The sequence below is a fragment of the Varanus komodoensis genome, unplaced genomic scaffold (assembly GCF_004798865.1).
Source record: "Varanus komodoensis strain SLA01 unplaced genomic scaffold, ASM479886v1 scaffold15, whole genome shotgun sequence".
NCBI classification, from domain to species: domain Eukaryota; kingdom Metazoa; phylum Chordata; class Lepidosauria; order Squamata; family Varanidae; genus Varanus; species Varanus komodoensis.
This window is the reverse complement of record NW_025335440.1, coordinates 21,374,236-21,398,975: the sequence shown is the minus strand read 5'-3', so window position 1 is coordinate 21,398,975 and position 24,740 is coordinate 21,374,236. Positions and strand designations below refer to the sequence as shown.

The 24,740-nt window shown below is 38.0% G+C and overlaps 1 protein-coding gene across 4 annotated transcripts in view; it reads right to left on the bottom strand.

Moving 5' to 3' along the window:
- ODAD2 (outer dynein arm docking complex subunit 2) overlaps positions 1-24,740 on the bottom strand; it is an 84,262-nt gene that overhangs the window by 16,081 nt on the left and 43,441 nt on the right. For all 4 annotated transcript variants that reach the window (XM_044425313.1, XM_044425311.1, XM_044425314.1 and 1 more), the window contains 6 exons: positions 23,650-23,760; positions 22,900-23,054; positions 20,686-20,928; positions 12,562-12,676; positions 4,620-4,808; positions 3,335-3,556 (listed from right to left, as the gene is read on the bottom strand). In XM_044425313.1, the coding sequence (XP_044281248.1) occupies positions 3,335-3,556; positions 4,620-4,808; positions 12,562-12,676; positions 20,686-20,928; positions 22,900-23,054; positions 23,650-23,760 (1,035 nt within the window). The remainder of the gene's footprint in view (positions 1-3,334; positions 3,557-4,619; positions 4,809-12,561; positions 12,677-20,685; positions 20,929-22,899; positions 23,055-23,649; positions 23,761-24,740) is intronic.

Below are 24,740 nucleotides of genomic sequence, written 5' to 3'. Positions count from 1 at the left end.
CCAGTAGAAGCTTGCTGCTGGAGAAAGGGGATGAAAATGATTCTCACAAATAGGGAATAGGGAATGATTCTCACAAATTCCCTATCTCTCCAGGCCTGGGCATTACTTCCCAAGCTATTCCAAAGAGTCCTCTAACCCTTAGCTGCAGACTTGGCACAGTGGGCTTCAGAGGGATCTAACCCAAAGAGATTGTTCATCAGATGTTTGTAAGTTAGTATGGTAAGACAGTAAAAAGGCAGTTGTGTTTAGAGCTTCAAAGTTTCCTTCTCCAAGATTTCTGGGCTATTTTAGTTTCCCTCAAACAAATTACATGGGCTGATAACATGCTGGGAAAGCCACATGGTTGTCCAGAATGTTTCTTTCAGCTCAAGCAGGGAGCGTGAAGAGCGGTATGGTGGGTGGTACATCACCAGAATCCCTAACTGGTCCCAAATACCCAACATGGTCTCAAGACTGGCACTCAAATGGACAAGAAGCCTAAAGAGAGAGGTGAAATTTTTATTCACAGCTTCCAATTTTGGTGCCAAGACTCTGCAATGTGTAACCCACACTGACTCACATGGCTTTCTCACTATGTGTTTTTGGTAACAAGTGAAGATCTGCCAGCTCTTTAAAGAAGCCTTTGGTAGAGGCTGGAGCAATAGATACTGTTAGTCACTTTGAGTTCCTAGTGGAAGAAAATATTATAATAATATTTAATTGTTGTTGTTGTTAGCAGGAGGAGGAGAATGATGTAAGGCATTTTGAGTTTTTTAAAAGAAAAAAATGGGATACAAATCTAATAAATAAATAAACCTCCCTGCCCACATTCTACTGGCCTTAAGATTAGTTAAGTGCTGTTTAGGCATGAATATTAATTTTACTGAAAATGAACTAGATACCCTGCTTAATTGGATTTGCTAATCAAGTTCAAATGCTGGTTGGGGTAATCCTAGCATTAACTGCTATTAAGGCTGGTGTCAATGTGATGCCAAAAAAGTTAGGGCTAGCAGGGGGAAAAGCAAAAGTGCTTTGCAGTTTCTGGGGGAGGATATGCATATTCCCATGTCCTGTTACCAATTTTTTGACAATCGTGAAGAGATCAGGAGCACTGCATAAGAAGATTGGAACAGTGTAACTTTTGGAAGATGTCACAGATTTCATGAGAGTTCACAGACTATTGAGAATTGTTCCTTAGACTCTGGAGACAGTTTTCAACATCATCAGAGAGTAATCTTGTTTATAAAAGCTACATTACACACCTTCACATGCAAACACACACAAATATATTATTCTAAATTTCTCACTATTTGAACCATTTTCCTTCATGCACCACAAACCTTTTCAGTAAAGGATCTCAGAGCAAAGTGCTTCATTAATGAACAAGTTCAAAGCAATTAGTTTACTTCTCAGTAGACATCTATAAGCTTGCATTCTAAACAGTTTCTAAAATAATTACTTGTGAAGTGTGTTTGAAATACATATGAGACTTTTCTTATTTTCCTCAAATAATAATTTCTAATTAAGTACTACTATAATTACTACCTTGGTTGTAAATGAAAATGAACATTTTAAAAATGGAAAATTTAAATTTTATGTAGACTATAAAATTAAACTGGGTAACTAAAATAAATTAGTCATTTTTTGGCAGCTAACTGTGGGATGGCTACATTATACTCAAACACCCATTTGGTGCTAAAGAAAATTACTGAACACTCTTAGCTTTTAAAACTGAGATGCTCTGCCATTATGAATATCATAAAAAGAGAGCCATTTTGGCTAATCAGGTGGCATATAAATCAGATGGATGGATGGATGGATGGATACCAACTTTTCTTATTTAAAGAGTGATATATTTTTTACTCTAAACCTATGGGCCCTGAGAAGTGCCCCAAGGCCAACATGATATTTTAGACCTCCTCCTCCAAGAGTAGAGAATGCTGCCCTCAGAGGTGCCTCCCAGGCCCCTTTGAAAACTTCCACAGCCCTGACTTCTCTGACATCAGAGCACCAATCCTTACAGTAGAAATGGGGTAGGCCAGAGAGTGTTCCATGTCTACTGCCCTCTTCTGCCCCCAGAATGGAGCAACTAAGAGTTAATTTCCCTTTTTCTTGACAGCCATGGGAAAGAATGGAAGGGGGAAAATCCACTCACTTGGAAAGTGTGGGACAATGAAGCTAGTTTTCTGACCTTAAATATGGAAAGGTAGGATATAAATTGGTAAAATCCGATTGAAAAATAACTACACATTCTAAGAATGCCCACTGGCCCTAAGTTTTTTTTAAAAAAGTGCGACAATGGAATCTTGGCAGCACCAACTGGTTCAAGGGTTCTGACTGGAGTGAATATAAGGAGCTGTGGAGGAGTCTCTCAGGACAGTCTGCCTGACCAACAGTTATCAGGAGGTGTCTTCATGAGAGGCTGGGAAGCCTGAAGACGACATCAGTCAGAAAGAAAGCAGCTGCAACGTCAGGAGGCTTCACTGAGCACATGTGAGGCAGTAGCTGAAGGAGATCTACAAATGAGAGGAAGATGTCTGGAGCAGCCTTACTAAAGCCTCAGTGTCAGTTAGTGGTGGTAATCTGAAGACCAAACAACTGGTAGACCAAACTGAAGACCTCATGTCAAGCCTGACCAGAAAGAAGACTGCTTTTCAGGCCCACATTATCAGGCCTGTGAGTTAACTGGGGTGCAGTCTCTGGGGTGCAGAGCCAGTGTGGTGTGGTGGTTAAGAGCATGGGACTGGGACTCAGAGGATCTGGGTTCAAGTCCCCGCTCAGCCATGGAGCCAACTGGGTGACTTTGGGCCAGTCACAGACTCTCAGCCCAACCTACCTCACAGGGTTGTTGCTGTGGGGATAAGCTGGAGGAGGAGAATGATGTAAGCTGCCTTGAGTCCTTTGTAGGAAAAAGGCAGGATATAAATCGAAAAATAAATAAAATAAAAAAAATAAATAGGGGAATTGGCTTAAGATAGGTTGGGTTTTTAACACCATTTTGGTGGTAAAGTAACTGTATAGTTACTGGTTACTATAAAGTTTAAAAGTAATAACAACAATATTTATCAATAAGCTTTCTTGTTTAATTCCTTCTTTATAAATATTATACATCTTTGTTTATCTTCCTGATCTTTGATCTGTTCTGTCTCATGCCTAATGACCAGCTACTTTAAGGAAAAAGGTATAATTTAACTATACTTTAACAGAGACCGCAGAAATGAAGGGAGAAGTTTCTAGTAGTGTGGGGTGATTCTTCACATTGGTGACAGGGATGGGATCTACCTAGTGTAGATGCCTCCACACTAAGATCAGATATTCCACATCACTGCATTAATAAAAGGTATGTTTTTCTCACCTTTACCACCCCATTTTCATGCATGGTGATGCAGTTGTTGGGATCTTCTGATAGTTGATAGAGGGCCTGTGCAGTCGCCCGATGTACTGCTGAGTCACTTGATTTCAGGTAACGTACTAAAGGAGCAACAGCTTTGGTGTCTCCAAAGGCAACCCTGTTTCTTCCCCACATACAGCAGCGAGAAATGGCTTCAGCTAAATGGCATCTTAATTTGTCATTGTTCTAAACCAAAGGGAAAAATAAGTTACCCTGGACATGCATTCTCTGATATTTGAAACCATCAAAAGACAGTGTGAACAAATAAAATACAATAGATGTTTGTGTCAGTCTCAACAAGGGCCCATCTGATGTTACATTAGCAGCATGAGAGCCATTTTCTGTGGTAGATCCCACGGCATAATGGCAAACATCTGTATACTAGAACCATGTGGTCAGGGTCACTTCTACTCCCATATATATATATATAGTATCCCTTGCAAACAATCACCACCATAGAGTTGCTCACTGAGGTATTTATCCCATTTTCTTCTCTTAAGGTAACATCTTTCATGGCACAAGCCTATGCAAGCCTTACAACTTTTTCTGACTAAAAATGCATAAGACTGTGCTCAAAAAAGACTCTTAACATGAATGGTGGAAAATATCCACTCCTGTTTTTCATTGTTCTGATGTATTACCAGTTTATTCTGTTTCATTACTGCTGCAATTTTATCTCTTTTGCATATCAGTTTCAGTGCCCACTGGACAGAAAAGCAATTCATATTTCTAATAAGTAACACAGAATGCATTTCAACAACTTACTGCTCAATAAACCATACAGCATGCAGACTCTCTCTGTGCCAGACAGAGTTTAATAATCCGATTAAACATGTATCGAAGTGAGCAAACCAGAAAGTACTATCTTAAGAATTAAAATGTTGCATAACACTTGACTAAAACTGATTATTCTAAGAACAAAATGGAAGTTGCACTTCCTTGCTTAGTCTCTTGATTACCCAGCGTCAGTTTAGAGTTTAAAGACAGATGGACTTGGTTTGTTTCTCCTCAGCTGCTTCACAACTCAACCACATCAATGTATTTTATTCTGGACTTCTCAAGTGTCATTTTTAGCAGATATCCTGATTTTCTTTAAAACAGAAAATTCAGTTTCCTTTTGTTTCATCAAATCTCATACTGAGTGCTTTCAGCAGCCACACTTACTGGCAGCAAGAAATAGAAGAGGAGACTGCTGTGCAGCATGTTTTGGTAACATGTTAAAACATATTATTAAAACAGTATTACTTACTGTATTAGCTAATTTTGACAGTAAAGGAACAACACCATGATCGGTTATAACAGCTAAATTCTCTTCATCTTTTGCTATATTGGTGATAGCAGCACATACACTTGCCAGGACTTCTTTATTATCTGATTTCAACAAATTGACTATCAGTTCCAAGCCACCAACAAATGAACGAACCATTTCACCAGCATCCTAAGAGAAGACAAGACAAAAAATGAATATTGAACCTTCATCTGGCATTAAACCCCCCTCCCCCCCAACTATTTCTGGGCCATTTTTGTATTCCAGACGCAAAGGTGCTTTTGGTGCTCTGGTGAGGCAAATGCTCCCTATGAAAGGCCAATGTTGGACTGTTTTGCAAACAGCAAAACAAGGGATTTTGGGTTTCTGTGAGTACAGGTAACTTCAGTCTGGCTCTTCCTGCAAGAATCTGCTGTCTGCATAATAACAGTGTTTCCCACTCCCCCACTGCACACACTGAATGGATTAGTTTTTGTTTTGCTCCTCTTCCTGACACTTATACTAAGTAAGTTGACAGGCAGTTAACCTTATTTTGTTCCCCAATATGTTTACATTGTACAGAGGTAACAAAAACACCCCATGGCCATACAGACTGGGGGAGCTCTCCCAAGCACGTTAGAAAGAAAACTGTAAAAGAGAGCTGACTGAAATTTGGGGGTATTGTTTGCTACCATGCATTTGACGATACTCTAGAAGGACGAAAATGTAGATCGACTTTTGTGTAACAGAATGTGAGCTCGGGTGTAAAAGTCACTCCAGGATTCTGGATAAGGTGGTTCAGTTTCCATTTAATATAATGAAAACAACAATTCAGTGAAAACACTATTTTGATCTCTGCTAACTCTGCATCCCATTGCTTATTTCCAGAGCAGATAGTTGTGGAGAAGAGATTTTGTATCTTGTTGGGGATTATGTTTGCATTAAAAATTTGGGGACTGGTTCAACATCAAATGTGCAACTCTCCTATAAGACCTTTACTTTGCAAATCTTACTTTTAAGTTCTCTATATAATATGCACTGTAAACTAAGACAGTTCCTGTGGTGTCTTCTCTGTTGTGTCAGTAATGCTATCAGTTCTGGCTGCGTATATCAGATACATACTCATACAGAGGAATATAAAATATTAATGAATCAGACAGTTATGGATAATGCAGTGGAAATCTCTTAGCCACTTACAGTGGCTGTTATTGGCTTCCTTTGCAGTTTTGCTGTTCACACATTTCTTCATTTCTCAGATCTATTTTCTTAACCATAACAAGGATCCCATTTGCAACAATCTAGAAATTAGAATCACCACTAAAATTGTGTAAAAACAAGCCAAAAAAAGGAGGGGGGGAACCCACCTTCCCAAAATCATAGTAGAAATCAGTGGATTTCCACTGGAATCTTCGGGGTTACATCTTTGGACCACATACAATTTGTGCAACCAGATCACCACCATCTGCTGGTTTCACATCAGTGTCTCATGTCATATACACATAATGTCAAAATACTGATGTTTGATACTTTTTTCACATCGCAGAACCATACCCACTTCTTAGTTTGCATTATTGTAAATGAAATACTGCTCTGAAAAGGCACTGTGTTTATAAATATTCTAACTTTCTAGATAAAAGCTTCTCAATAAAAAATAGTATTTTCCATTTAGAACATCTTAGAAAACTTAAGATGTCAAAGTCAATTTATCAACTTTAGTTGCTTTTGCCCAAAAATGTGATGGTGTGGCTGTGCAAATAAACTTGAATTACCAAGAGTCCTCTGTGGACTACATTTTCTTCTGGAGAACTTGTCCTGTTCAGTTCCATGGCTCACCATTTGAAATATACCCAGCTTACAATGGCCATTTACAGACGGGTAGCAAACAGGAGAAAGTTCACTTTACATCTCCAAAAATACCATTATATAAGACAGAAAAACAAATAGCAAAACGTAAATGATTAAAACATCAGCCGAATGTCTTGACACATGATTGTATGAAGAATGCCACTTTCTATATTGGCCACATGATTCTGCAGACCACAGTATGTGGTCTAGAGGAATGATTTGTGATAGAACATGGCCACTTCATCAATGGTTGGATTTCATAATGAAGTTTAGTAAAATCCACTTGTAAAGGCTTCTCACTTACGGAATACATTCACTCCGGCATACTGTTTCATACTAACGTACATACACACGTAAGACAAAAAGTGGGGGAAGGACAAATAACAGTAAAAAGTTTCAACTGAAACTGTACGCAAACATTTTTCCATTTCTTAAGATTCAGCACAGCCTTCAAGGATCAATCCAAATTGCATCAACTGACTTACTGTCCCTGACTGTTCATCTATTAATGTATTACAGCTGGATCCCAGCAGCTAAGACAAAATCCTTATCTTTTTGGCCACTGTGAAATAATTTGCATTAACACCTACTGCCTATGCCTTAGTCACAAATGCTGGGACCAATTATACATCGGTATTATATACAGACATTTGGGGTAAGCTGTGTCAGTTGGGATGTGTCATTACTCTAGCCTTGTTTTATCTGTCATGTACATGTTTATTTTGAATCACTGCTCTCCACTCTGAGCCCTTGGAACTGGGCAAGCGAGATATTTATTTAATTGGAAATAATTAGGGTCTTGGATACCATCTCTTGGATGCTGAGTATCAATTCTACAACTAAAATGTCAAAATATGAGGTTCTCCAGCTTGGGAGATGAGAAGTCTTTCACTTTAGTCAGTACTAAGGAGTAGTCAGACAAGATTACTGTAACAATGATGACCTCTTCCAATGTCTATGGAAGAACACTGTGCAGGCAAGAATACATGCAAGTGTGGGAAAGTAAACAAAGCACACCCACATAGATACAGTATGTATAAACTATGGATTTAAACAAAACTGTGATCCAGGAACAAACATTATGTTGACAGTTTAAGGTTATGAATGTTTTTGACAAATCATAAAATAGTTATTTTAATGTATGTTCTGAATGTTTGAAACCATTGCAATGTTATGCTCTCCAGTCTAGACAATCCAGTCTACTTGAAGAAATGTGTTTCTGTACTCCATCAACAGCACTGAAGGCTGCTGTTGGAGGAATTCATATTTAGCCGCTGGAGAGTAGGAACATCATTCCTGCATTACATGGAAATCAACTACCAGGCGAGTAGCTGACAATACTGATCACATGTTGAAGGGGGACAGAGCAGCAGGTTCACAGCCTGCAGCTGCACTGACAACTAAAATCAAATCTAAATGTGCTTCCTATTCCTTCAGAACTAAAGCCAGACTTCTTTACAGAATGTTTAATTAAAATCAAAATATGTCTGTTTATTTCACATGTATTTTCAATCCTTTTTGCGTACCAAGCATCAGTTCAGATGTTTAGCTCAGTTGTCATGTAATCGCTTTTGGCTTGTGTTGCAGGATGTCCTTGTTCACACATATATGCAAACACATGCATCAGATTTGTATATATGTGCACATGTATGTTGGCAACTCTTCTTAAACCAGTTAAGGTAAAAGGACATATAGATTGTAAACTCCAGTTACAATAAAGGCAAGCAGCCTATGATAGTATGATCAGGATTTTTAAACCCTTCCCATGACAAACATTATTTTAAATGTATTAGACAAGATACCAACAAAAACACGGGCTGAAGACATACAAACCATCATGACTACACTTCTGGTAAAAGTTGCAAATATACATTGCAAGATTTGCATATATTTACAATCTCATAGATGAAATAGAAGTCAATGGGATGTTCTAGATGTATCTGCAATGATTTCTGTGACTAAACAGCCACATTTTTTCTCACTGTTATGGTAGAAATCCTTGAGATCAAGTCTATGCATAAATTCTGGAAAGCAGGTTCTTGAGCTATTGGTGCTGTTACTGGAAAAATGGAAGCCAGTTAACCATGCTGTTGGCTCATGTGGACTGGGGAGACTAAACTGCTGTTTCCAATACTTATTGACTAGGGGTGTGAAGATCTGGATGGAATCCAGCTGTCTTGTGCTTGCTGGACTTCTTTCCTCCACTCAGCCCTGGTCAGGAAGCAAGTCAAGCCAAAATCAGGAACATTAATGGACACTCAGGAACACTGAGTGCACAAAGTATGCAGAGCTTGCAAGTCAAGTATGCAAAAGCAGAACTCTACTTCCACATGGGTGGCATCTGTGCAAGCTGGCCTGGCAACCTTGCTTGGACTCACCTCCTTTTGGACACCTGTGCCAATGCTTGGCACAGGCAAGCTTAGGGATGAGAGAGAGATGGCTGGAGACTGGGGAGCTGAGCCAAGGAAATCTGATGGATTTCCACTCCCAAAACAGATTCCTCACCCATCAGCACTACAGACATACATGGCAAGTGTGGAGTGGTGGTTAAAGTGCTGGCCTTGGATGCAGGAGGTCTGCGTTCCAATCTCCACTCATCTATGAAGCTCACGGGTGACTTTGGACCAGTGACTCACACTCGGCCTAACCTTCCTCACAGGGTTGTTGCTATGAGGTTAAAAATGGGATGGGGAAACTGCCCTGGGTTCCTTGCAAAAGGAAAAAAGGATAATAGTGTAAGTCAGAACAGATCATATTGGTGCCTAGCTGAATTAAGGAGTCCTAAGTATCAATATAGACTGATTTCATATGTAATGCATTCTAAAAAGAACACAACTGATGAAATACAGGTATGCCATGTAAAGCCGAAACAGGGTAGCACATTCTCTAGCCTTCCATCCTGTAAGCACAGGTCACAGCACATAGTTCCACTTACCACTCATAACATCTTAATTTATGCCTTTATGTGTTGAATTATGAATATACCAAGACAAACAGCACTGAACAAACATAATCTCAAAGGTTACAACAAAATACACCAGCTTAAGAGAAAATTAAACTGAAGTACATAAAGAATTATGCCCTACTTGTACTAGTTCATTAATTTTTTGCATGCTGAAGTTCAGGCCAGTTAGAGAGATTGTTATCCTTAATTTTTCCAATTAAAAGCATCTGAATAATTTTGGATCCTATCTGTCTTTGTTCGGGATCAGCATGGCAACCATGATTAAAACAAAGAAGACTTTGTAATTTCTGAATATTTTCTCTGTTTATTTTATCCACCACGGGGAATAAAGTAGTATCATGACTACAAAATGACTTTCCAATATCAACAGAGCTCAGAACACTTTTCACTGCAATTCTTCATAATTATTTGCTTTGATTGGCTAATATGCTTCTACTCTGTCACAGCAATTACTTCTACCGTTACGGTTTGTAGCTATTGAATTAACCAGCTAATTAATCTAAATCGACGTCTGTTAAGATGAATCTGTTGACTACATGGCTGCTCATTTGTGTTCTGTTTTCACAAACATATCAAAATAAATTTGTTTAACACTATGAAATAACAGTTGCTGCTGCCGTAATGAAACAGCACCGCTTGCCATAATGCAAGGAAGTGCTGATGCTGCCTCCTCTCCCCTCCTGCTATTCACCAATGCAGATAGCCAAGGCAATTCTGGTTTTCGCTGTCTGTGATGGAAAAGAAGAGAAAGAGTTTCATATTTTGTGGATCATGCCCTACTCCATATCATGAAATTGAGGAAGTAACTCTGCAAATTACCTGTCCTAAATTTTAACATTTGGTGACTTCCACTCCACAACCTTCTTGATTTTATCTTGATCTTGCATTACTGTGAATTGCAGGTCCTGGTGTTGCACCATGGTGTAGTGCTATAAATATAGCTTACTAGAAGTAGCTCATTCTCACAAATATATGAAAAACACCTTATGTGAAGAGAACATACTGTGTCACGTTAGTTTCTACTGTGTTATGTTCATGAATTTGCAGCATACCCTAAACAGTTTTAAATCTGGACGAAAGCCACTGGGCATTATCCACTGAGTTACCACTACTACTGGCAGGAGTAGAGATCTTTTATACTAGTGCAATGTAATGTAGGTGTTGCATTGGATACTGTCAGCACTAAATTTGTTTCAGACTCATTTAAACCATGGTAATGTGCCAAGGGAAGCACCAGCGTTTCTACTTATTGCTAAGAAAGCATATCCCTTGCCAAGGTGAGGGTTTTCTAAGCCCCCTTTACTCAAAAGGTTAACCCAGTATGGGATGGCTCATGAAGGGTCAAAAAGGTTGTAAGGATACACTAGCTTTCCCCTCTTCCAGGGGTGAGCAACTTGCAATCTCCCAGACATTGTGGCCTAGAACTCCCATCATCTTTCACCACTGGCTAGGCTGACTGGAGCTAAAATGACTTGCAAGCCCAAATGCCAAGAGGGCCACAAGCTGTCTGCCTCTGCTCATTTGGCATGTCAGTTATATACACATACAGACAAGGACACTTACTTATCTGTATGCCTATATCCATTATTTCCTAGTTTGGAAGAATATTTTAAACTTATAATTTGTAGACTTTTGGAGGCTGAGATACACTGCAATTCATGCTGGTATATGCAACATAACTGACATTTGTAGGAGAAAGTTGATTAATACATTGATTTAGTAATAATGCAGGATGAAAATCAGTGTGATAATTTGTAACTTTACTGCTACATGTTTTGACAAGCTCTGATACATTAGAGTAAGAGCCTTTTAGCTGCCCTAACTATTGTGGATAAAATTTTGATAGGTAGGCAATGGAAGAATTCCCAACAACTTAGAGGGACACTGCAGCTTTCAAATATATGGTGGAGAGGGACACTTGGAACACAGAAACTGGTATTTCAAAAGAACATAGCAGGACAAATTAACATGAGATGTACCCTACAAGGACACACTCCCTTCTATAGTACCAGCAGACACCCTGCCCCCAGTAACGTTAAGTACCTGTGCAATCTGCTTACTAATTCTCTTGATTATGATTACATTACTTGACTGTTATAACAAAAAAACAACAACACTTTGAAAATACATATTAGGGTAATGGATTTCATTGTAGTGTTGTTGCTATTACAATACACAGATAAAACAAGTAATTAAATATGAGGCATAATTGTTGGAGAATATAGTGTCTATTAATGGGAAGCAGGTGGCACAGTGGGTTAAACTCCTGTGCTGCTGTGCTGGTTGATCAAAAGGTCAACAGTCTGAATCTGCACAACAGGGTGAGCTCCCGTTGCTCTGTCCCAGCTCCTGCCAACCTTGCGGTTCAAAAGCATGCAAATGCAAGTAGATAAATAGATACCACTTCAGTGGGAAGGTAACAGCGTTTCGTGCACTTTGGTGTTTAGTCATGCCGGCCACATGACCACGGAAACTGTCTGTGAACAAATACTGGCTCCCTCGGCTAGGAAACGGGGATGAGCACCACCCAACAAGAGTCAGGCATGACTGGACTTTAATGTCATGGGGAAACCTTTACCTTTAATAGTGTCTATTATCATCATCATTACATTGTATTTATATTCTCCCTTTCTTACTCTTACAAGGAACCCAAAATGGCTTACACAGTTCTCCTCCTCTCCCTGTATCAATATATAGGCATAGTTATCTACTTGAATTGTTCTGTTTAATGTGTGTGTATTGTATTTTCAATAGGCTGGATCCTAATTTAATCATACCCACAGTAGATCCATGGAAAGCAAGCTTTCTTGATTTCAGCAACCTAATTAAAGAAGGAAGTAGTCACTGTTGTTAAGCTTTAAAAATCTACTACAGCTCACCAGGAGTTAAAATTTAAAGTACATTTTGCATACTTTTTGGCTAGGATATTTCACCTGGTAGAAATTCTCATTGATCTCCCATTCTTCTAAGTCCACTATAATTGTTTCTAGGGATTGGTTGGTGCCTTTGTAACATCTGCATCCACTCCCAATCCCTGCCTTCATGCCTTTAATTATTCTGGTTATTGCAAAGTCCATAATATTTGGTGGGCATTTTGCTAGCAATCTAAAAAACGAAGTAAAAGTATCTTCTCACCTTTGCATTTTCAATGCAAGGACAAATAGCCCAGGCTGCACTTGCCTGAACATCTGGATGAGGATTTTTCAACAAAGACCATAATAAACGAACTCCATCCAAGCGATCAATTATTCTGTTAAAGAGAGACAGTGAACATATTCAGTTGAAAAGAGAAGATATAAAATAGGCAATCTACAAATTAGCTTATGTTGTAAGGCATATGTACTATTCTTTATCAACAAGTTGCATGTGACATTATGATACTATTTTTCACTGAAACATGCCATAGTTCTTTATAAATGGAAGATTGTACAAAAGTATTTCCAAGCAAGATACACTTTCTCAGTGATCCAGTCTGCACAATCATCCCAGCTTAAACAAGACAAGAAGGGTTCTTTAGGTCACGATGCATGCCAGCATAGGCCAGGCACTATCGGCGTAATAACCTGCCCAGTCGTGGCTCGTTGTGTCATCTGAACCCAAGCAGCATATTTTGTCTGAGGGTGAAAGCAACCTTCAAATAACCGATGGCCTGTTGAATTGCGTAAATGCTGTACGATGTTTTTCCCACAACACTTCACCTTAAAAATATTTTCTCAAAATAAAATAGAATAAAATAAAATAAACTGTATTATATAGCTAGGGCTCCTGTAAACTTTAAAAACAAACCATGTGACTTTTTAACAAGCTGCATGCAAAGTCAAACTAAAATTCAAACATACTGGTTTCTTTCATATACCAACAAATACTTTCCAAAACAAATATTTATGCCAAAAACGTATGTACTTAACTCTACATTGAGTCTATGTTTAATTTATTTACCTTGCTGTATGACATATTTTAAATTTCTATGTTGCTAACCTAAAATTCAAAATTAAAATGGGTCACACCACAGTACATCCTTTGTTGGGCACGAATAACGTGCAACTTGTTTCCTATGCATTCCCTACCAACAAGACTAACACTGAATACCGTGTTATAATTGCTTAAACATACTGTAATCAAAGTATCTTCAAGTCTAGCTGAAAAATGAATTATCATCAGAGTCATCTTTAAACCATCTGTCTTATGTTTATATATCAATCAGTCTAGAGGATCATAACTTCATATTAAAGTCCACTGAGTACTTTAAAATGGAGAGGAAGACCAAACAAAACTTAATATCCTTTACAAACATGGCTTTGTTCAGGAAGATATGTAAAATTCAAAGCAGATGAAGTGAAGATAAAGAAAATCAGGCATACTTTGATTTATAACCTCAGATGTTTAATTCTACACAGTTCTGTCCACATATTTAATTGTGAATACATTATTTTGGAAATAAAATAAAATACAGATTTTATCCAAATAAAAATCAAACAAGAACATCTAATTTCTGTTCATTATGTAAAATGAGTTTGCCAGGAATGAAAAGTAAGTAGAAAATCAGCCCAGTACGTAATCATACAATTATTTTGATGCAGACAGAATGATTTAGGACATGAACCCTTTGTCTAAAGCAACTACAGCTTTATTTAAATTGATGCAACCTGGTAATATAATTTTGTTTCCAACATCCAGGTATTTTGGAGAGGAGTAAGGACAATTTGAAACATTAAACAAGGCAGGGAGATTTACACTGCCAGTACGAAGGATGCCAGCAACACAAACCAGCATTCTACATAGAAAGCAGCAAATCAATTTTTATACCAAGAACCTGTAAAAAAAGATACAGCATGCAAGTAGATATAAAAGATGTTCTGCATGAGGAAAAATGACTGTAAAAGCTAAGGCACCTGTATACTGAATGAATTCAGAACCACTATTAAATTATTTCAGAAAAATCAGTATTCCATCATCAGATATAGAACATTTTTACAACTCTGCAAAGAGTACTAAATTTTTTTACTGTTTCTCACACCAGCCCTTTGTTGAGGGGTTGGTCATTCAAAGTTACTTATCAACAGTTAAGAAACTGAGCTTGACAAATAGAAATTTGACCAAGGTCACACAGTGGGATCATACATGGCTGAGGACTTGAAGTTATGCTTCCCAGATAAGAAGTTAGCATTCCATCCACTTATGCTAGCTCACATACGGAGGCAATTATTTGGTCTTTGGAATTAGATTTCTCTGAGGGGAATCCTTCAGTTCATTGTGCTTGCCTTCAGAATATTCATTAAAAATGCCATTGCTGTACTTGCTGCCATTTTGCACTTGTCTTCCTTTCTACCTAAGTTCTGTTTTCATCATTTGTAACAATCCATTTATACTTGGTCCACACTCTGGCCCATTTGCCTCCACACTCTGGCACCACGTCACACAACTAAGGAATGCCAAATCCTTCCGCAAATGGTTTCAGACAAAACTGGTTTCCTGGCTCTGGTTTGTCATAGCCTGTCTCTTACTCATCCCTTACTAACGTCCATGTCTTTCCTCTCCCACTGCACTGCATCCCATCTCCCATCTTCTGTGCTGCCTGATCATTCCATGAAGTGCCACCTGTGGTCAAACATGGGTGGATAAAACATGCCTGTCCTTTGGTGCTGAAAGTCTCACATCCATTCTTTTTGCACAGTTATGAAAAGCAGAGATTAGATGAAAAAGCCATTGCAAAAGTAAATGGACAAAAATGTTGGGCTTGGCTGGAAAAAGAGGAAAATAAATTTTATATCCAGTTAATGTCTGTTCTTCTTGTAGGCAGCAGCAAATTCTGCACTGGGTTAGGACTTGCCCCCAGGATCAGGAAGCCAGAGCTAAACCCTTTCTGGATTGTCGGAACTTCCTACTAATCTCCAGGAGAGCAAAGAACTGTAATGAAGAAAAAAAACTGTCCCAAAAGGTAGCTGTAAACAAACTATTACAGTAATATTGCAACCAGGTTTATTATTTTGTCACACTAGGGATGAGTAGAGTCATTCCCATCCAATGCCAAATCAGACTGAGAACAAAGGGGTGCATACTACGAAACAACAATTTGAATAACTTTACAGGGTGGGCAAAATGTCCTCCTGCTAGCAAGAACAAGTCCTTCCTTCCTGATTCTTGGAGATGCAACCAAAACCAACAGAGGGGTAAGTTATGTTGAATGCCTACCTAGCTGTGCAGAAAGGATTGACTTCAGGAAACAAATTTTTATACTGTTGGTACAATTTCCTTTTTCAAAGAAAATGAGAGAAATAAACATATATTCATGTTTATTCATGCATGAATAAATCCCATTAAACAGAATAAAAGGTTCTTTTAAGCTACCTTGGGTTCCTTCCAACAGGAAGATAGGCAGGGTATAAATGCCATGCCATGCCATGCCATGATAAGCTCAAAAGGTGAAACTTTTTAAAGTTATGGTGCAATAAACAGTTATTTAGGAATAACTTCTTTTGAGGAATATGATTGGCCTGCATAGCCAATGTGCAAAAATGTCCTAGTCGAAGCTGAACCCCCCACCCCATAATTCTATAGTTAACAGAACTAGCATGTAAATCTTAATATGTTTACTTTTGTTGGCACCTAAATTTATATAAATTCCTAACGAGCTTTTTAGACAATGTTGTGGTTCTAGCTTCTCAGCTGATGTTAGGTCAAAATGTTCACATCATTTAGTATCTAAGTTAAGGATGGCCTAATAAAAATGGCTTATGATTTTCATCACATGAGCTGAATGCCATAGAAAATTAAATCATATTTTATTGACAGGATATGATTTTATTCTTGATAATATCTTGAACAAACAAATATTTGATATATTTAATAGGGCTGAACTGAATGTGAGATTGGGGTTCTGCAGGAATGCTGGCAATTTTGAAGAGTAAGAAACATTTGAATAGCTAGCCAAATTACACAAAATAAGATATGTACAATAAGAAGACTTATAAGATATGTAAGCTTTATCAGTTTTGTTTCTAATTCTAATACTAATTAGTAGTATTCATGTCTGATACTGTCTGCGGAGTAATTTAATAAGCTTGTTGGCTGGCTTGCTTGCACAAAACCTGAAAATGCTTCTCTGAGTTGTGCCCATACCTCATACAAAATTGAGAAAAACACCTCAAAGGCTGACTTTAGGACTTCAAGGAAAAATAGAGTTCTTGAGCCAATTCAGAGAGGTAAGATAGGAAGCAAGGGAGTTATGCAACCTGTTGAGTTTGTATAAGCAACTGTATGAAAGCTGGACCCAAAGAAGCTTAAGCTTAAACAGAACTTGTATGGCCTTCCTCAGTCCATGTGAATGATAATAATCCCATAACATGGTTAAGGGAGGGCTTAGAGCAGGGATAGGCAACACAGAGGCCATGAGCACCAATATACCCTACAGTACCTTCCTTGGAGCCAACCAAGGTTCTGTACCTCTTCCATTTTTTAATAACACATCTTCTTATAAGCAGTTAGGATTGCTATGAAATGTGTTGCTGAAGAACATGGTTCAAAGGAATAGCATGTTGTGGTCAGATGCCATCTTGTATACTGTCTTTTAGGCAGATTACTTATCCTTTGCCATGCCTCGCCTCAAACCCATTTTGTTTTGGTGACCAGACAGTTTCCCAAATCAGCAAAGGTGCCCACATCTGCAGAAGGTTGCCTACTCTTGGCTTAGAAGAAATGGTGTACTATTTTTCCTTTGGACTATTTCCAGCAACTTCAGCTCTGCAAATGGAGGGTTTCTACATGGAGACATTGGTACATACAATCACTCTCCTCACCTCAGCCTTACTAGGCTGTTGGCAAATCTTGTGATCACGTGAGGCCAAATCTTGCATGTTCTTGTGATCGTGTGATCATATGAATGAGGGCCATACTCTGTGGGACTATTAGTGTGCATCTTCAGGTTTTTCCTGTTTGACCATTCCTCCTAACTGCTTCCTGGAATTCTGCTCTGGTTGTTTGTTTGCTTCTGATCTGCCTATCCAATTAATCTGACCAGCTTGTTTGCCCTTCCAAAAGTGTTAAATGTATTCCCCCAGCAATTTGCCTATAGAGCTGCTGAGCATATTTACCTACAGTTCCAGAGAGGCTATTCTGCAAAGACTTCTAGACTGGTCAAATTTGTCTTGCACTATTTTCTTGGTGCTTGCTCTGACGGAATCCCACTAGCATGCCCCTGGCAGACTATCATTCCAGCACAGCTCTAATGGTTTCTTAAAACACTCCTGTATGTAAGCCAAACTTGGTCACAAGCAGAATTGATTACTTGTGTAATTTATATTGGAATATATTTCCTCAACCTTGATTACTGTTTGGGACACTTGCTTGTTTAACCAAGAAGCCTTTAATACATGTGTTTAGATCTCCTGGATTGCCAGGACTAAATATGATTTACTGCCAAGATAACAGTTCTAAATGAAGTCTCTCTTTCTACATGTTAACAATCTTAATCTACAGCAAGTCATTCTTGTGCTCTAATAATTTGATATTGAATATTTCCAGGGTAAACAAGCCCTAGACTTACTCAAAGACACATGCACACACCCTCAACATCTGTTTCTTATATCTATCATCTTTTTTGTTACACCATTATATGCCAGGACTCTTGAGAAGTCTGACTGCATCTCCTGCCAACTGAGACCACATACACAAATGTAAACAGTGTTATACTGACTATATATATTGTGCTCCCTGGTAAAATTACAGGTTTCAGATCTTACAAAGCACAATCTCATCTTTTTGAAAACCACAATTCAACTCTCTTAGACTTAAACAAGAAAAAATTGTTACAAACTGCTTTGATAAATAGTATTGTAAATGAGAAACTCAAACTACATCTGGATGGTTTTCTTTTAAAAAAGCTTACCCTTTAGTGCCTAAGACTGAAAACCTTAACACTGAAAGCTAAATCTGAAGTTAAATATAAGGCCATTTTTGAACAAAACTGTTCATAATGGATATGGAAGCAATAGGTATACTTTTGAAGTTTTACTCTTTCCAGTTGGCTGTTCAGATTTCTTTGCAAATTCATAACATTGCTACTTTTTGGTTAATTTAAAAATAATACACAATGTGCTATAATCCTCTGTGAGTTACAACATGAAAGTGACTCAACCTTTTCTAAAACTTGACTAGCCCTGTTCAACATATGCCATGCTTACACGCCAGCCCTATCTTGTCACTGAGCGACAGCCAGAGCATGGAAACAAATACTTCTTTTAGGAAGGTAGAATCACTGCGCCATTTTTTTTTATTATCAAGTGATTTAGGCAAAATCAATCTGGAGGAGAAGATAGCTATATCCCTTTTCAAATATGGAGAACTGTCCCACCTTCTTACAGAAACTTTCCCAAAAGAGTTAAATCAAATGCTAACCTGAACATTCGTCAGGAACATTTCTCATGAAATTCTAATGCTTGGGTCTCAAACCATACAAGCTTCACATTATACAAGTCAAATATCAATAACTTCCTTAATAAAATAACAGTCTTCTTCAGTTCACACTCTTAATGTGCAATGCAGGAAAAAAATTAGTTTGGTATTTGTTTAGTTTCCATGTACAACTACTAAAATATTCAGTTCAAATAGTACTTCAGGAAAGCACTCTTTTAGTGCCAAGTATGCAATTTTTTAAGCCTAGATGTGCAGAAAAGTTAGAAAATATATTTACCCCAAAGTACCTGAAAGCAGAAATGTATAATGCAGGTTTGGTAGGTTAGTATTTTGGTATTATTGGGAGACATCCCATAGCTTAGCGGTTTGCATGCAGAGGGTCTTGGCATTTCCAACTGAAATAGACCTCTCTACCTGAGACCTTGGAGAGCTGCTACTGCTGCTGATTGGAGCAGTAGATAATACAGAGTTAAATGGCCAATGCTCTAAAGCAGCTTTGTATGTTTATGTGGCTTAAGTTTGAAAGTTACTGATTTTTATCTGACTATTAAATGCAGTGATTCTTTACTACCTGTGTGAGTAATACAACTGTACTGTACATGTGTTTGGATATCTAAAATCATATAACTGTACTATCAGAACCCAAGTTCTGACTTAAAAAGGGAACTTGTGAACCAAAATAATATGATCCATTCTCTTTCACTCTCATACACTGGACAACTACATGCAGATCTCACATACGGAGGAGCATGGAGCTACTACTGGAGAGTTTGTGGAACTGTACATTGAACTAAAGTAAAAAAATCATGATTTTGCCTGCACATTGGTCATACTGAATGTTGCCCAGAAGCCCTGCATGGTAGTATATCAGGAATCTCTGCAGTGGCGTCCCGATCGTGTAATATGTTCCCCAGAGGGGTTCGCCTGGTGTCGTCACTTTATTTATTTATTTTGGTGCCAGGCTAAAACCTTTTTATTTTCCCAATGTTTTAAGGTTCGACTGTTTTCATATTTTTATTATTGATTGGTTAAGAATTTGACAAATATTCTGTGTTGTGCTGTGTTTTATTCTATTTTGTCTTATTGTTAAACCGTCCCGAGACCACAGTAAGGAATGGTCTAAAAAAGCTTTAAATAAATAAATAGCTATAAATTAAATAAATAAATACTGTATTAAAAGGTCTATATTAACAGATTTTAAATCAGTAATGAATAACTTAAAGATTCCCCCCAGTAAAAGGGAACCTCTCCAATTAATTTAGCCTTTAGGGTTATGTTTTAGCAAGGGTGCAAAACTTATTTCAGCCTGATCGTTATACTCCTTTTTGGAGAAGGCCTTGGAAACTGCATTCCTGTGGTAGGTAAAACTAAAGTCAAAAAAGGCTGCTATCCAGGGCAAAGGGGGTCAGCACATTTTAAAGTTCTTATTGCCAGAACACACTCATCTTGACAAATTGGGACAGAGAGGGCAAGATTCAAAGACCTGTACAAGTAGCTTGGAACTCCGAAGTTGTGTTTCTTAAACAGCAGTCATCCAACTCCCCCATGCTACTTTATATACCACAAGGAGTTTACAAAGCAGTCTGTGATATGGCATGTGTTCTACCATTCAAATAGCAAAATTGAAGTATTTTTCATATTTACCCCCCTCAAAAAAAAGCCATCACAGACTTGACAAAAAGAGAAAAAATGAAAAAAAAGAAAGAAAAATCAATGAAAATACAACTATTGGGAAAATGAAGTATCATTTGCAGCCTATTATTTAATCATGTGAGAAACATACTAAATATCTGGTATCCATGAACATGATGTGTCAATGTGTGTATATATTTTTAAAGCAGAACTTACGCCATATTTTCTGGTTCTGTTGCACAAGATCCCACTGCTTTGGTAACATTCACAAGAAGGGCTTGATTGGTTCCAGTGAGTAAGGCAACAAGGGGCGGGATACCTCCACATCTGCGGATAATACTCCGATTGGCTTGTTCTTGGCAACATTCACCGAGAGCTCCCACAACATTCACAAGGACTTCTTCTGGCTGATCTGTTAGCAAGCCAACCAAAGCTTCTATAGCTTTGTATTCTCTGAATCTAACATAAGTAGTGAAACATTAAAGTTAACTGTACTATAACAAAGTGTATATATATAGCAGTTCTTTGAAAAACAGCAACTGGGCTCAAGCCTTTTTGAGAATTCTAAAAATATGCACTATTGGATCCAGACTGAGTCATACATGGAACAGATGAACTAAAATTTATAGGACATGAATTAGTTATGACTAACTTAAGTGCCATTTATTTCAATGGGTCTGCTCTAAGTATGTCAAAGTCTGAAGCTAATGCATAGTATTTGGCTTTCATTGTACTGGCATTATACTGTTGGAGAGCTATACATTAACGGTACTTTAAAACAGTCTAATGGTAACAGATACAGTTTAACTGTTACCGCTTTGTTCAAACCCTGGGAATCTGTGTTTTATTTATTTATTTATTTATTTATTTATTAAAACATTTTTATGCCGCCCCATTCGCCAAAGCCTCAGGGCGGCTTACAACAATAAATTAATATAAACATTAAAAATCCAAAAAATACAATATAAAATAAGCCGCCCTGGCCAGATAAAATCAGTTAATACTAACAGTTAAAATACCGCTTAAATAAAAAGGTTTTCGCCTGGCACCGAAAAGCAAATAACGACAGCGCCAGGCGGACCTCTCTGGGGAGCGTGTTCCATAAGTTGGGCGCCACCGCAGAGAAAGCCCTCCTCCGAGTAGCCACCCTCCTAATTTCCTTCCCGGAGGGTTCCCGGAGAAGGGCCTCTCCCGCTGATCTCAAGGGGCGGCTGGGCATATATGGTGCTCCTATAACCTGAGTCCATTATACCATGTCCTCCACTCTAGGAAGATAGAGAAGAGATCCTGGCCCTCTTCCTTATGACAATCTTCCCAGTATTTGAAAAAAAAACTATTATATCTCCCCTTAGTCTTCCCTTCTCAAGTCTAAACATGTCCAGTGCTTTCAGAATCTCCTGATAGGGCTTAGTTTCCAGTTGCCTGATCATATTTGTTCCCCTCTACTGAAGTTTTTCCAGTTTGTCCGCATCTTTCTTGAACTGTGGTGTCCAGAGCTGGATACAATACTTAAGATGGGGCTCAACAACTGCCAAATTGAGGGGGACCAGCACCTCATGTGATTTCAAAGCTATGCCTCTATTAATGCAGCCCAATATAGCATTTGCTTTTTTTGCAGCTACATCATATTGTTGGCTCATATTCAGTTTGTGATCTACAATTCTAAGATCCTTCTTGCTTGTAGTGCTGTTGAGACAAGTTTCTCCCATCTTTTAACTGTACATTGTGTTCCCTTTTCCTAGGTGTAGAACTGTGTTCCTATTGAATTTAATTCTGTTGCTTTCAGCCCAGTGCTCCAGCCTATCAAGATCACTCTGAATTTTGTTTCTGTCTTCCAGAACATTAGCTATCCCCCCAGTTTTCTGGTCAGCTGCATATCTGATCAGCATTTCACACACCTTTCATTCAAGTTATTAATAAAAAATGCTGACTTATCTTAGGACTGAGCCTTGTGGTAATCAACACATTACCTCTTTCCAGTCTTGAGAAGGTAACATTGAGAAGCATTCTCCGAGTCCATTTCTGTAGTCAACTATAGATCTACCTAACATTTGCTCCATCTAGCCCAATTATATGTAGTTATAGGTGTAAATTCATCAAAATTAGCAGCTTGCTTTACTATAACATTTCAATAGTTCTAGGATGTCTAGATGGACCACAGGAGTTTGTTCTTTGGGAACTACATGCTGACCTTAATTTGAGTGGGTTGTCAAATATACCGATCCATATTTTAGCATATTTGTATTTCTTTAAAATAACTAGACTGGGCTAGTTAGTAGGGCTTCCATGACTAATTTCAAAGTGAACATGAATACGTATTTACAGCATCTAATTGTGCCTTTAAGAAACTCATATAGCAACTTCTTGGTCAGATGCTTGTTTTGTCATTACATCAGAGGATGCTAACTATATTTATTTAAAAATGCATACTTTGTCACATTTTCTTTACTGATTGCACATTTCCAGATTGCTCCCGTAACTGCTGCCAAAAGTTCTTTATTTCCAGAATTAGCAAGCAAAGTAGCAAGGGGTTTTAGGCCTCCATGCTGCCTAACAAGGTCACGTGTTTCCTGATCTTCAGCACACTAAATGGAAAAAAATGAGGAATAAGTACAAGAATTAAAATGTGAACAATGAGAAAGAAAGAGCATGTGAAGTCCCATTAAAATGAACGGGTTTTATTTACTAGCCTTGTATTGTGCTCCAGTGTTCCAGTAAAAACCTTTGCATGAACTCCAGTGAAAACTTTCAAGACAATCTTGCTCACATAGAGGTTTTCTGTGTGTACTTTAAACACATGGAGAGGGGGCCTTCAGAGTCCTGGGTCATATGGGACACAGGAACATCTCAACAGAATAACTGCAGTCACCCTTTACTTATTTTTGTATGCTTCACAGCTGTTGTGTCTATACAGCTGAGAATATCTTAGGAATCGAGGGCTAATCATTTTTGGTATGTCTCAAAGCAGGCTACCTACTTTTCTCTTACAAATTCTTGGTAAAATGAGCACAGATAGCTTATGAACTCATGTTACGTCCAAAGTTTTTCAGTCTTTGTAAGGAAGAAGGATGTGAATGCTTCCCCTCACTTCCTTCCTACATAACTATCCAACTTAGGCTGTCATTTGTTAGGGGAAATAGTTTGCTGCAAATTTATTCTGATCACAGAAGCCTTCCTTACCTTAAAAATAGCACTGGCACAATGCATTTGAAGCTCCTCCTTGTCACTATTCAGATTTTTCACAAGGTTCTCAATCATCTTCTCATGTTTGATTGCGATTCTATAGCTTGGCTACAAATGCAAATTATACGGATTATGTTTTATCAACAGATGCATTTCATTCATGGTAGGCATGTCATGAGCAGAGCTGGCTGGATCTGGGGGTCAAACTAGATGGCCCGGCAGACCCCTTCTGACTTGCTCTGTTTCTATGTTTCTATTTACACCTTCATTCGATTTCTATACTATCCAATAATACAAGCTTTCTGTACAGTTCACAAACACTGCAACACAAAATCAACACCCCCTACCCTGCTTAACAGACAAAATTTTAAAACAGCTAAAAACAGTTTCAATAAATATATCAGGTTCCATTAACAAATTAATTGCCATGATTCAAAAGACAAAAAAAACTATGGGAGAACTTTAATGGCTCAAACCATGGTTATGTACTAGCTTGTGTACAGCATATAAATAAACAATGAAATCAATATATAGAGCCATTTCAAACTCACCAGGTGAAGGTATTTATGAAAATGTGGTGAGGTTTTGAGATCCTAATTAGAATATTTCATCATATAGTTACTCTGTTCTCTCTGTGTGAAGAATCAAAGCTTTCACACAGAAGGTAATTGTCCCACATTGTACCAACTGGAAGTCATTGTTCCCAGGATAAAACTGTTTTCTAATGGCTTGAACTTAAGACTCATTGCATAAACACATGAACAATTAAGATGGAAAGTGTCAACAGCTACTGCAACACAGTACTACAAACCTTGGGCACAATCCAAAAGTTAAGTACATTAAGTCCTATTAATTATGATGGGCAAGATTTAAGTATGTGTTTAACTTTCCCATCTGAATCGGTGAAACTTAAACATGCTTAACTTTAACTGCCCTAAGATGTTAAACTGATGTTGCAAATATTTGCCATGGCAATCAAGCAAAACCAATGCAACATTTGGTATTAGAAATATACATCTTTAAAAAAACTTTTCTAGAAGCTGAACAGATATGTTGCAGCATTTGACTGCATATATAATATTTTATCT